This window comes from Lobosporangium transversale (genome assembly GCF_002105155.1).
Source record: "Lobosporangium transversale strain NRRL 3116 chromosome Unknown BCR41scaffold_34, whole genome shotgun sequence".
In the NCBI taxonomy this organism is placed as follows: domain Eukaryota; kingdom Fungi; phylum Mortierellomycota; class Mortierellomycetes; order Mortierellales; family Mortierellaceae; genus Lobosporangium; species Lobosporangium transversale.
The window spans coordinates 136,723-149,157 of record NW_019029012.1 but is presented as its reverse complement, the minus strand read 5'-3'; the positions used below and the strand labels follow the sequence as shown (position 1 = coordinate 149,157).

At 42.3% G+C, this 12,435-nt stretch overlaps 3 protein-coding genes across 3 annotated transcripts; all 3 read left to right on the top strand.

Annotated features, from left to right (window-relative positions):
* Positions 1 to 3,178: 3,178 nt before the first annotated feature.
* Positions 3,179 to 6,039, top strand: BCR41DRAFT_388317 (hypothetical protein; the record flags this gene model as incomplete). The annotated part of the gene is made up of 3 exons (XM_022027993.1): positions 3,179 to 3,933; positions 4,049 to 5,763; positions 5,882 to 6,039. Coding segments are annotated over exons 1-3 (2,241 nt in total), but the record flags the coding sequence as incomplete, so codon positions are not given.
* Positions 6,040 to 6,182: 143 nt separating this feature from the next.
* On the top strand, positions 6,183 to 7,363 carry BCR41DRAFT_388316 (hypothetical protein; the record flags this gene model as incomplete). Its single annotated transcript, XM_022027992.1, has 4 exons — positions 6,183 to 6,335; positions 6,436 to 6,669; positions 6,781 to 6,895; positions 7,044 to 7,363. 4 exons carry the CDS (start codon positions 6,183 to 6,185, stop codon positions 7,361 to 7,363), a joined length of 822 nt encoding a protein of 273 aa, XP_021878800.1.
* A 549-nt stretch (positions 7,364 to 7,912) lies between these two features.
* On the top strand, positions 7,913 to 9,827 carry BCR41DRAFT_388315 (hypothetical protein; the record flags this gene model as incomplete). Its single annotated transcript, XM_022027991.1, has 5 exons — positions 7,913 to 9,032; positions 9,165 to 9,223; positions 9,303 to 9,446; positions 9,563 to 9,611; positions 9,726 to 9,827. Coding segments are annotated over 5 exons (1,473 nt in total), but the record flags the coding sequence as incomplete, so codon positions are not given.
* Positions 9,828 to 12,435: the final 2,608 nt, after the last annotated feature.

The following is a 12,435-nucleotide window of genomic DNA, read 5'->3' as shown; positions in this document are numbered from 1 at the left end:
GGTAAGGCGTTGTTTGAACTAATTGTAGACTCTATTATTTTCCAGTTGTTCCTTCTTCAACCGACAAAATGATGCCTGTCTGATGAGTACGATCGATCGATTTCAGGGGATGGATATAATGGAAACTTTAAAAATTTAAAATCGAGTGACGAAAGCGGAAAATCACACCGCTCCCATGTAATGCATCATTAAATTTATTGGATGGGAGATCAATTGTTGGGAGCCCAACTCTTTTTTTTAAAAACCTTGATCTCACTTTGCATTCGCCTCTCTTTTGATTAGCAAGTTGTACCCTGACGGACCGGTGCGATCCATCTTTAGTTAATCTTTTTTTACCCTTCCCATATCCTGGCTCCAAACCTTCTCCTTTGCTCTCTTCTTTCCATCTTTCATTTTTTTTTTTTTTTTTTTTTTTTTTTTCCTCTCTCTCTTTCCTTATTTCTCTTAGCTTCTCTTGCTCTTTATTTTCGCCTTTGGCGCTCTCTTTTTCTTTCATCAATCATTTACTCTACTTAAATAATCCATTATTATGGATGGCTTCAATGATGGATTTGCGAGGCAAGGACGGCACCGATTGCCGAGCGATGAATCAATATCTGAAGATATTGCTCCCTTTGTCCATAATGCTCCTACTACCAGCAATGCTGCTGATACAACTACTCGTAAGCATTCATCTTCTGGCCACACGCAACCACTGCGCACAATCGCGCCATCCGTCCTGTCTTCACCTGTTCAAGATTATCATCTGTATACTCCTCGAAGACCCACTATTACCTCTACAATTGCTACCAGCAGCAGCGACGGCAGTCTCACCACTAAATTAAGTAACTTCCTATCTCCTCAATATACTCCATTAATACCAGCATCATCGAGTACAGGCAAATCATCTTCATCACATCTCTCATCTAATAATGCAGCTCTACGATATATACCATCCCGATCTAATACAATGGAGACAATTTTACTCATGAGCGACAGCAACCCTTCAATGGCTGTTCATAATTCTGCACGTCCCACCGCTGCCAGCCCAAGCCCAACTAGGGTTGGTGACACAAGAATTTCCACTAAAGATATACTTTTAGAGATGCCCTCTGAAGGCAATAACGAGGATGAACATGTGGTTGTTACCCCAAGAAACGTTGGTGTCGTTCCTAGCCAACCTGTTGCAGACTCGTATGGCGAGCCTTCTCCACTATTACCATCATCACCAACGAAAGCAAAGCCTCCAAAACAATCTTCAGGACTATCACTATTCTCATCGCCTTTGTCCGCTTCCGAGATTGCAGAACGCTCCATTAATGATGAACCAAGGACACCACTACCCCAACTAACACATTCACCTAAAGATCGTCCTCAGGTGCCTGGAAGAATCAAATCTTCATCTTTCCGCAGTGAAGGTGATTGTATTCTTTTTGGAGGAATCAATGCGCCGGATCCCAGAATAGGTGCAACTCCCAACAGAGAAGATACCAACAACCACGCAAATGTGGCTGTGCACACTACCCAGAACTATGGAAGCAGCTCGAAAATACCATCCGTAGACGACTTTATTCATCTAGGGACTCGATACTTAAGACCATTGAGCATAAATCCGAATGGCAATACCAGGAATGCGCTCGAAAACGCCCAGCAACAGTTAGATAGAAGCCCATATAACCTCAGTCAGCTCAAACCGACATCGAGTTCGCCTCCATTTATGATTAGAGCAGCATCCCCTAATTCCGCTAAAAGTGGCGTAAATAATAAGCAAAAGCAGGTGGCCGATCCATCTAGCACTGGCTCTGAAATAATGGATAACGTTGATGAAACTTCAACTGTTGACTCTCATGGTAATCTATGTTGTATAAAATCTTATGTATATCTCCAAAGACATGTTACATATATTTGCTTATGACTAATGCTTTGATATAATGCTTCTACATGTAAATGTAAGGCATAAGATGGTACCCCGAACAGTCATCAGAAATAGAGGCCATCGGCAAGATTGGGACTACCAGCCAGCCACCCGTCGTTATTCCATTCAATAAAAGTTGGGAGGTAAGGCCATTAATGATATTACAATAACAGCATGTACAAATATGATAAATTTGAAGCTCATTTTTTCCTTGCTTATCTGTCATAAGTGCTTGCTTGAGACAGAGAAGATTGAATGTGGTTGGTACTCCATAATACTTGGCGTGACCCTCAGCTCTGGTTTTACTCACGAATCGGATACACTGAAAATCGAAGCAAAGCAACTTGATTCCTACGGGCGTAGTCCATTTGATGTAAGTATTTATAAACCCTCTCTTTTTATTTCTTTCCGCTTCTCCTCGGGTTGTGGTTTGTATATGTCCATATTTCTGGTCAACACTGATGTATATACCTTTCTTATGATGTGAACTAGTCAAAGCGTTATACTACCATCGTAAGGTCCGATGAGATCCGCCAAATCCGTATGTGATATTGATTAGTGTTCATCCCTGTAATTGATCATTTAGTCCGCTTTGTCCTCTATAGTATTAACTTTAGTCCTCTTTGGCCTTGCCAACATGTAATTTTAGAAAAAGGAACTTTTACAAGGCTAAGGCTGCACCGGCGGATTGAAGTAACCACTAGTGGACACATCGCGTTCTGGATCGATATGATAAATAATGATATATTAGAACGTCCGGGCTTGGAGCTGGAATACATTGAATTTGATGTAGGACACACAGAGCCACCAGGTAAGGGAGCAACCCTTTAGGTAACCATTTCCATGTTATACATGTAATCTGCTGAGAAGACGCTTACAGTGCATTTGACAACACACCTTTTGATGACACTGCAGAACTTGTCTTGTATGGTGAGCTCAACCCTGATTATATTATCGATGTGAGTCATGGCGGCAAGAATGCTTGGGACAGGACCAAGACAATACACTCGTATGCATTGAACTCCTGTGGATCGCACGCTGCCACACTGTACTTCACTAAAGATGGTGAAGGTATCATTGAGCTCTGGTCTCTTGGCTCCAATTCGTCCGAAGAACGACAAGGCAATACAGCAAAGAGGCAGACCAGCCTAGTCGCACAAGAGAAGATTGATTCATACAAAATCAGTAACCCGGAATTGATTGACATTTCTATATCAGTATCACATTCAGGAGAATCCATTGTTGTACACTCTGTTAAGTCGGCAGCAGGCGTCACTGCGCCAACTAGAGCAGTAGATAAGGCTGAAGACCTAAAAGACACAATACCATATCATAGCTTCAGCTATCACCCTTCTAATACTCCTGAGAAATTGAAGCTAGAAAACCCTTGCAAGAACCTTCAAGGCTTTTGCGGATACGGAAAGTTCCATTTGTGCTCTCTTAGTGACTACAAAGACAGCAGAGGGAATACGAATGAGCGCTACATCACTTGCGATGGATGCTCAGTCTCCGTCTACAGTACTGGCGAATACTGGCGGCTAATCAAGACTTTAGACATAACAAAGGAGCAAAACTTGGAGGCCGCATCGACATTAATCACGAGCTTACGCGGCAACTGCTTTGCATGGACTGGCAATAGAGGCGTGGTGACTTTCTGGGACATCGCAAGGATGAAGCAGATCTCATATATTAAAGTCACTGGCGGCGTCAATGGATCATCTGTCAGTTTGTCTGATGACGGGTCACTGGCGGCAATCTCTGTTAAGGGACGCATCAGTATCTATGAAACATTCTCAGGTGTGAAGCTAGGGGACTATTCTGAAGGTCAAAAACAGGACAAGAGGTTTGAGGTAGTCATGGATCGTGAGAACTTTATGGTTTTTAGCCGAAACTCCCCTGATGATGCAGGACAGCGAGCTGTTGAGCGCAAGATCGTAAGGATACACGATATGAAGGTCATTCGAACTTTCCCAATTCATAAGGATTATAGCCTCAGCTTCCCGAGTCCATTGAGGGATCAGTTCTTTGTCAATCAAGAGGTAGGGATGAACAGGCCAGCTCCTATTTGCGGAAAAGGATCGGGGAGCGCATATACCGCTACATAATTAACAACAATCTTTCTTCTTCCTTTACATCTTTTTCTCACGCCAATAGGGACCTATCGTTAATATCGTCAAAATGAGCATTGATGACATTTCCTCACCTGATACTATCAAGCCTGAATCATTAGAGGTTGAGAATTCTTGGGAATTTATCCATAATGATAAGCTGGAGTTTACATCCGATTCTGGCAACAAATTCGTTTTGGTTGCTAAGCCAGAAGTGATTCGTGATAACGAGTTGACTGTCCTCAACATCACTCGTGTTGATCCGACTGTATACTTGGAGCATCTCCCTGGAACACATCAACCTACAACTTCTAATGCAAGCAACACAGTAAAAGGAAAGGGCCTGGATATACCCCTAGGGCCTTCTGAATTGACTTATTCGTATATGTATTTGCCAGCTTCCTCAAGGCTTGTGTTAATAACAGGTCGATATATGCAAATGTGGCGACTGGTCGCAAAGAGAGAGTCGGAGCCATCGGAAGTTGCAAATTTGGAGCTTGTATGGGGGTTGCAGACAGAGGATGAGGTTAAAGATACTAAGGGCCCTAAGCATCAAAATAACGATCTTTGTATGTGCAAAATCACAAATGCCATGGCTAGCAAAGATGGAACGCAGTTTGCTTTGGAATTTGAGAGTACGACATGGCAGAAAGGATTCAAGAGATCATCAAAGCAGCAGCAGGACTCTATGCGTGCCAAGGTTAAGAAGCTCATCTACCCTTATCCTAGTGAGGGGAACTTCGATATCTCAGAAGAGAGCCGAATCTCGCAAGGCATCCGTAATATCATAGAAATGTATATTAGCGGCAGTACGGCGTGCCAAGAGACCATGATTCAGTACCTGAAGACTCTCATTCGACCAACCTCATATAATCCTGTGTACCCAGTCTCTTGTATTTTTACGCTGTGTGGCCTTTGGACATATGAGGAGCGAAAACCTTTAAAAAAGATCATGGAGGCATTGTTACCTCTAAACGAGATCACTTGGATCCCGGGATTCAGAGCCTGTACCATCCAGAAACGACATGACCCTCTTGAAGAGCTTTTCAAGACTAAAGAGGCGCAGCCTGCGGTCATGGGCGTTGCCAGTGTGATCATGGATTACTGTGTCCGCCATGCCAACAATTCTCGCAACCTATCCTTTTTGTCACCGATATTCGGATCATTGGAGCAAATCATGGCCATGTTCCCGGATAAAGCATTTGATTACCTTGAGCAAATAGCTTATATCCGAGCCAAGAAGCGGCATTATATTATCGATAATCACGAAATCGCCTACCCACCAATGTTTCGACTCAAATTTTGGAATCCACCATCATTACCATTGTCCAAAATAGAAGATCCGATTATGCAGCTTGATGTCTTGGCTAAAGAGCGCGATAATTCGAATAACCCATTTACGCAGCAAGTGTACATGGCTTCATTTGATGCACTCTGGTCTTATAAAACTGACACCGAGAATAAGGAAGCTGACCATGCTAATTCAAATAAGAATAAGGGAGCTGTTCTTACTGATTCAAATAAGGATAAGGAAGCTACGCATGCTAATTCGAATAAGGAAAAGGGAGTTGACCACGCCGACCCGAATAACAAGGGATCATCATGTCATGAAGAGCAGGCTTTGACAACGTGGTGGAAGTCATTGTACCACATGATTCTTCTTAAATTTCAGTTCAGAAATAAGCAACATGTCAAGTGCCACAATTTTAAGTGGGAGTTTTTTGATAATCCAGCCATTGCTGCTCTAGTCGCATACAAATGGTAAGCCTATCGTGAGCTCTGTTTAAGTTTTAGGTCGTTGTTATTGTTGCTGTTGTTGCTGATGTTGCTGATATTTATTGATTAAATCCTTTTGTCTCTCTCATGCCAATGCAAATAGGAACACGATTGGGTTCAATTATTGGCTTGGTAGATTCGCGTTCCAATGTGTGTATTATACTCTAGTCCTTATAGTTGCTTTCATACAGGTGTATTATACTGGCCAGTGGCGTACTCCACTTATCGGATTATTCATTGCGATCATCGTCATGTCTGTCGTCTTTATATGGCTTGAATTCTTGCAAGCACTCATGGATTGGAAGAGATACAGAAAGTAAGGACAAACATTAAATTTGCTGTGCAGAGTGTCTATTATTGAGAGCTATTTGGGTCTTAACATTGTTTTTCGTCCAATATCCTTGATGTCTAGGTCAATATATAATTCGATTGATATGTTTGCGTTTTTAATACCTATGGCTGCTGCTATCCATCAATTAGTTGTCATTTTCAATGACGACCAACATGGAAATACCAGGCTTGTCAGTTTCTCCGTCCTGGCTGTCTTCTTGCACATGGTAATATGCTTGTGTTTTTTTAAAAAAAAAAAAAAAAGCAATTGAGCGATGACGATCCATTACGAAAATCCTCAAACGCATTTTTTTTTTTTTCAAACAGTTGTTTGAGCTTAGAATCAACCAGATGGTATGCAAATATGTGACGATTATTCAGCAGGCTACTGAGGAGATCCAAGTCTTCTTTGTGATCTTTGCCGTAGGAGTGGTTGCGTTTACGATTGCGATGTTACATCTTCTTCACGCCTGTCCTATGGGTACATGTGAGCGAAATAATGATGAAGAATACTTTCCTATTCACTTTCTCGGAGCGCTTTCAGCAACATACTTTATGATGGTAAGCTACTTATATACAGATGTATTTTTTGTTTCCTCTGAACATACCGCCAGTTTATTCACTTGACTACTTTTTTTTTTTTTTTTTTTTTTTTAAAAAAAAAAAATTTAGGGTGGTCGATATGACTCTGTTGATACAGAGTTTTCTACTGAGGACTGGGCCTTTCATATTATGATGATGATATTCTTTTTCTTCACGGTCATCTTGATGATGAATGTGCTTATCGGTATGTGTTCTTTAACACATCTCTTTGATGTACTTTCAAAAAAAAAAAAAAAAAAAAAAAAAAAAATTTACGTTAACTAATTTTATTAATTTATTTTTTTTAAAAAAAAAAAAAAAAAAAAAAAAAAAAAAAAAAAAACACACAATAGCACTTATTAATGTGGCATTCTCAAAGGGCGACGATGGTTGGCAGTTAGCATGGGTTGAATCTCGTCTACGCTTCATTGAGGCAGCTGAAAACATGTCATACAATATCCCTGGATACCGCGAGACCTATAATTGCTTTCCGAAAGAAATATATTTTGCAGCAACTGAGGAAAAGGTGGAGAAGTATAAAAAGAAGCAAGATGTTAAAGATATCAGCAATGATGACAAGAAGGAGTCAAAGGAGTCTCAGGAGTTACAGATGATTAAGAAACTGCTGGAGCAGATGGAATCAAAATCGAATAGTAGACCGGCTAATACATAAAAATAAAATTGCCAGAGACTCTTTTGATTCGTGTTCATGTGATGGCCACTATATAAATGATATGATATCCACCCTTTACACTCCACTAACTCCCCAATAGAAGCTGATCTTTGGGAAAGACTTGTGAGAGGTTGTTGGAGAAAGCAACAGCAGCAATGGGTTTAAAGACTGAAGTGTGTGAATTGGACGCACAGGTACTTTTTCCTGACAAGAGACAAAAGACAGTCCTGGCAATAGCCAATCTGCACTCCTTTTTTCTCCTCGGGATCTAGAGCTGTCTGTTAGTCTGTTAGTGTCCATGCACGGGTCTCTAGCGTTTTTTATTTTGTCGAATAGGGCAAATGTATCAATTCTGTGTTACAAACCTTTTTTTTTTTTTTTTTTTTTTTTTTTTGGCTCTGATTGTCGGTTAGAACACTCCCTTTCCCCATCTCACTTTTTTCTTTTCCTTCCCATACTCCAACCCTATTATCTTTTTTTTTTTTTTTTTTTTTTTTTCACACCTCTCTTTCTCTTTTTTTTTACACTTTTCTCCTCTTTAATTCTATCATGGCCAGTAGTTTCAAGGATCGGCTGACAAAACTAGGACGACGTCGATCACCAAGCGATGAATCTATTTCTGAGGATGGTCCTCCCCCTATCCATAATACTTCTACCACAAGCAATGCTGCTTACTCAACGACTCCTCAACACCCCTTTGCAGATCACACACGCCTACTGGGTACCATTGATCCTCAACCCACTTTTGTCTCTCCAGATGTAGCCAGCTACAACAACAACAACAACCTCACAACCACACTAAATAACACCCCTTCATTTAGCGAACAGCAGGATACCCCATCATCACCAATATCATCAAGCGCAGACATACCCTCTTCATTACATACCCCATCTAATAATGCAGCTCTAGAAACTATACCCTCTCGTTCTGTTCCAATGGATACGATTCTATCAATGGGTGATCCTTCTGCAACTGTTTATATTTCCGCACGTTCCACCACTGTTGATCGAAGCCCAATTGGAGAAAGTAACACAAGACTGTCTGATGTACGTTTGGAAATACCCTCTGAAGACAACAATGAGCCGGTCGCACTTTTGCCGACTATCCCAACAGGAGCAGCTAGGCCCAATCAGCCCAAAATTTTTGAAAACACTAGCCCGGCCGTACAGGCCTCCACTTCATCGCCTGGACCATCATCGTCAGTCGCACTGACCGATCTCCCTCTCCCTCCCAATAGCGATCATACCCTTTTTGAAGAGCCCAGTGCTTCAAACCTTAGGATAGATGTGAATCCCAACCGAGATGATCACCGCACCCACACAATTGCTGCTGGACACAGTATTCAGAATCAAGAAAATAGCTCTAAAACACCAACCGCAGATCGTCTTATTACTCCAGGAACTCGAGAGCTAAGCTCCTTGAACACAAGTCCGGAGGGCATTACCAGGAATACAGCTGAAAATGACCAGCAACAATTAGATGAAGGCCCATACAATCTCGCCCATCTGATACCGGCGCTGGAGCAGCCTTCAACCACAACTACAGTAACAACCCTAACTCCACCTATTGAAAAGAGAATATTTGCGGCTCCAGTGAATCCTTTGTGGTTACCGGCCGGTGCTGAAACAGCGACTAACATCGATAACATCACCCCTGTAGAACCACAAGGTAATTTAATATTAATATGATCAGTGTCCAATGACTCATCTTGTTCGTAGCTAACTAACTATGTCTGGATAGCAGCTGGGATGCTAGACATACGATGGTACTTTGAGCAATCATCCGACTTGGAAATCATAGGAAAGATTGGGACTATTCCTCAACCACCCACCACCATTCCGCCCAATCAAGACTGGCAGGTACGGTTACAGGTAACCATCATGGACAGACAACAAATGAGTTGATTTTGATATTCATTTCTTCTTTATTCGCCACTAGTGTTTACTTGAGGCGCGAGCAGTAGAGCGTGGCTGGTACTCTATAACGCTTGGCGTGACCCTCAGCTCTGAGTTTGCTCACGAGTCTGACACACTGAAAATCGAAGCGAAGCAACTAGATTACAATCGACGCGCTCTATACACTGTAAGTGCTTGCCAATCTTCCTCTCTGTTTCTGCTACTCTTCTACTCGTGATATGTTTTTGTTCATGTTTCTAACCGATCCTGCCACATATGTTTTTCTTCTTTTGCTGTAACTAGGCAAAGAACTGCACCACTATTGCAAGGATCGATGAGATCGGTCCAATTCGTATGTAGCATTGATTAGTGTTGATGCCTGTAAATGAGCAGGATCACTTAACCCACTTCCATCTTTATAGTATTGACTTTAGCTCTCTTTGGCTTTGACAACATTTGATTTTAGAAAAAGAGACTTTTACGAGACTAAGGTTGCATCGGCAGATTGAGATAAATACTGGCGGATACATCCTACTCTCGATCAACATGAAGAAAAATGATCTTTCAGGACTCATACTGCACTACGTTGAATTAGATGTAGGCCACACAGAATCACCAGGTATGGGAGCTTTCTTTGGAACAACCATTTTCGCTCTCAAACATCATTCAGTTAAGAAAGCGCTTGCAGTCTAGTTAACATCATACCTTTTGATGGTACTCTGCAGATCTTGTCTTGTACGGTGAACTCAAGCCTCATCATATCATCAGTGTGAAACATGTTGACAACAACTATCGGACCAGGACCAGGGCGATACATTCTTATGAACTAAATTCCGATGGATCATATGCTGTAACACTGTGCTTCACTGAAGATGGTCAAGGCACCATTGAACTTTGGTCGCTTCTTGAATCTGAGAAGCCTGAAGAGTCCCAAGATAGGCAAGATAGCAAACCGAGGAGACATACCACTCCAATTGGACGAGGGGTCATACATCCGCCTATGGCCAATCCTGATTTGATTGATATCTCTTTATCGGTATCACACTTGGGAAAGTATATCACCATTCACTCTATCGAAGCCACGACAAATACCTCTGCACCAGTTGGAACAGCAAGCGTGGCTGGAGATTCAACAAACACAATACCATGTCTTATCTTCAGCTACCCCCCTCTAGATCTATCGGGGAAGGATATTTTCCCTCGAAAACTGGACCCGATAGAGCCCTGTAAAGAGCTTCGAGGCTTTTGTGGCCATGGAAAGTTCCATTCATACTCTCTCACCAACAACCATGAAAATATGAAAGAATGCTACATCACTTCCGATGGATACTCAATCTCAATATACAATATTGATGGGCAGTGGTCATTAGCCAGCACCTTGCCCATGACTGTGGAGCAGAACCTGGAAGCAGCATTTGGAGTTATTACGAGCTTACGCGGCAATCACTTTGCATGGACCGGTAGCAGGGGCGTGGTATCCTTCTGGAACCTCGTGACGTTGAAACAGGTCTCGTACATCTCTGTCGATGGTGGGATCACTGGATCATATGCCAGTTTGTCTGGAGATAGGTCTCTAGCAGCAATCTCTGTTAAGGGATGCATCAGCATCTATGAAACAGCTTCGGGTATGAGACTTGGCGACTATACCGAAGGTCTAGGAGAGGATAAGCAGTTTGAGGTGGTGATGGATCGAGAGAACTTTATGATGTTTGACCAAAACCCTCCAAAGGATGCAGAAAGTCAGATTATTGAGCGTAAGATCATAAGAATACGAGATATGAAGGCCATTCGTACCTTCTCAATTCACAAGGATTACAGCCTCAACTTTCCGAGCCCACTGGAAGATCAAGTCTTTGTCTATCGACAGGTGAGGATGAGCAATTCAGCTTTCATCAGTGGAAAGGTCAATTGACAGGAGTATATTTCTATGACTGTATGGCTTAGAATTAGAATTGCATCTTTCTTTCACACCAATAGGGGTCTGTCATGAACTTCATCAAGTTAGATATTGGTGTCATTTCTTCGTCCGATGCTGTCGAATTCAAGATGAAGGGCTTGAAAAGAGCAAAGTTCGAGCAATTCGCTCACAACTTCAATCAAACATTTACGTCAGCGTCAGGTGCTACATTTATCATGGCCACCAGCGTGGCTGTGGTCAATAGCAACTGGTTAACAGTTGCCAACATTACTCGTGTCGATCCGACTGCGGAACAGCAGCCTCGTTCCCCTGTATCCTTTTCCCCCTCATTTTCAGATTCAGCCGTCATGAAAAAAGGGACGAGCCTGACAATACCGTTAGGGTCCTCACATTCAGTTTACTCCAGCATGTTTTTGCCAACATCCTCGCGACTTGTGTTGGTGACAGGTCGATATATGCAAGTGTGGCAATTACTTGCAGAAAATGATTCGGACTCGTTGGAGGTCGCAAAACTAGAGCTTGTGTGGGCATTGCAGGTAGAGGATAGCCGGAAACATAGAATGACCGATCTTTGTATTCGCAAGATTAGTAGTGCCATGGCTAGCAAAGATGGAATGCAATTTGCTTTGGTACTTGACCCGGCGGTATGGTATAGGAGATTCAAGGAACTACCAATAGACCCTATGCATTCCACAAAGAAGATAGTTACCTACCCACACTCTTCCATGGACGACCTCAACATCACGCAGGAGTACCGAATTTCCCAAGGGATCCGTGGTGCCATAGATCTGTATGCTGATGGTGATGGAACATGTCAGAGAGCCGTTATCCAATATCTAAAGACCCTTGTCCGGCCATCTTCTCAGAACCCAGTCTCTTGCATTTTCATATTATGTGAATTCTGGACATATGAGAATCGGGTTTTTTTGGAGCAGATTATGAAGGATTTGTTGCCTCCAACAAAGATCACTTGGATTCCAGACTTTGAGAGCACCTCTGCTCAAAGGTTCTATGACCCGCTTAAAAAGCTTTTCCAGATTGCAGAGACACAGCCTGCAGTCATTGGTGTTGCTAAAGTGATTATGGATTACTGTGTCAGTCATGCCAATAGTTCCCGTAATCTCTCATTCTTGACTCCTATTTTTGGATCGCTGAAGCAAGTCATGACCATGTTCCCAGAGCAAGCATTTGATTGTATTGAGCGAATAGCCTATATCCCAGCCAAGGAGCGATCTTATATCATCGATAACCACAAGAT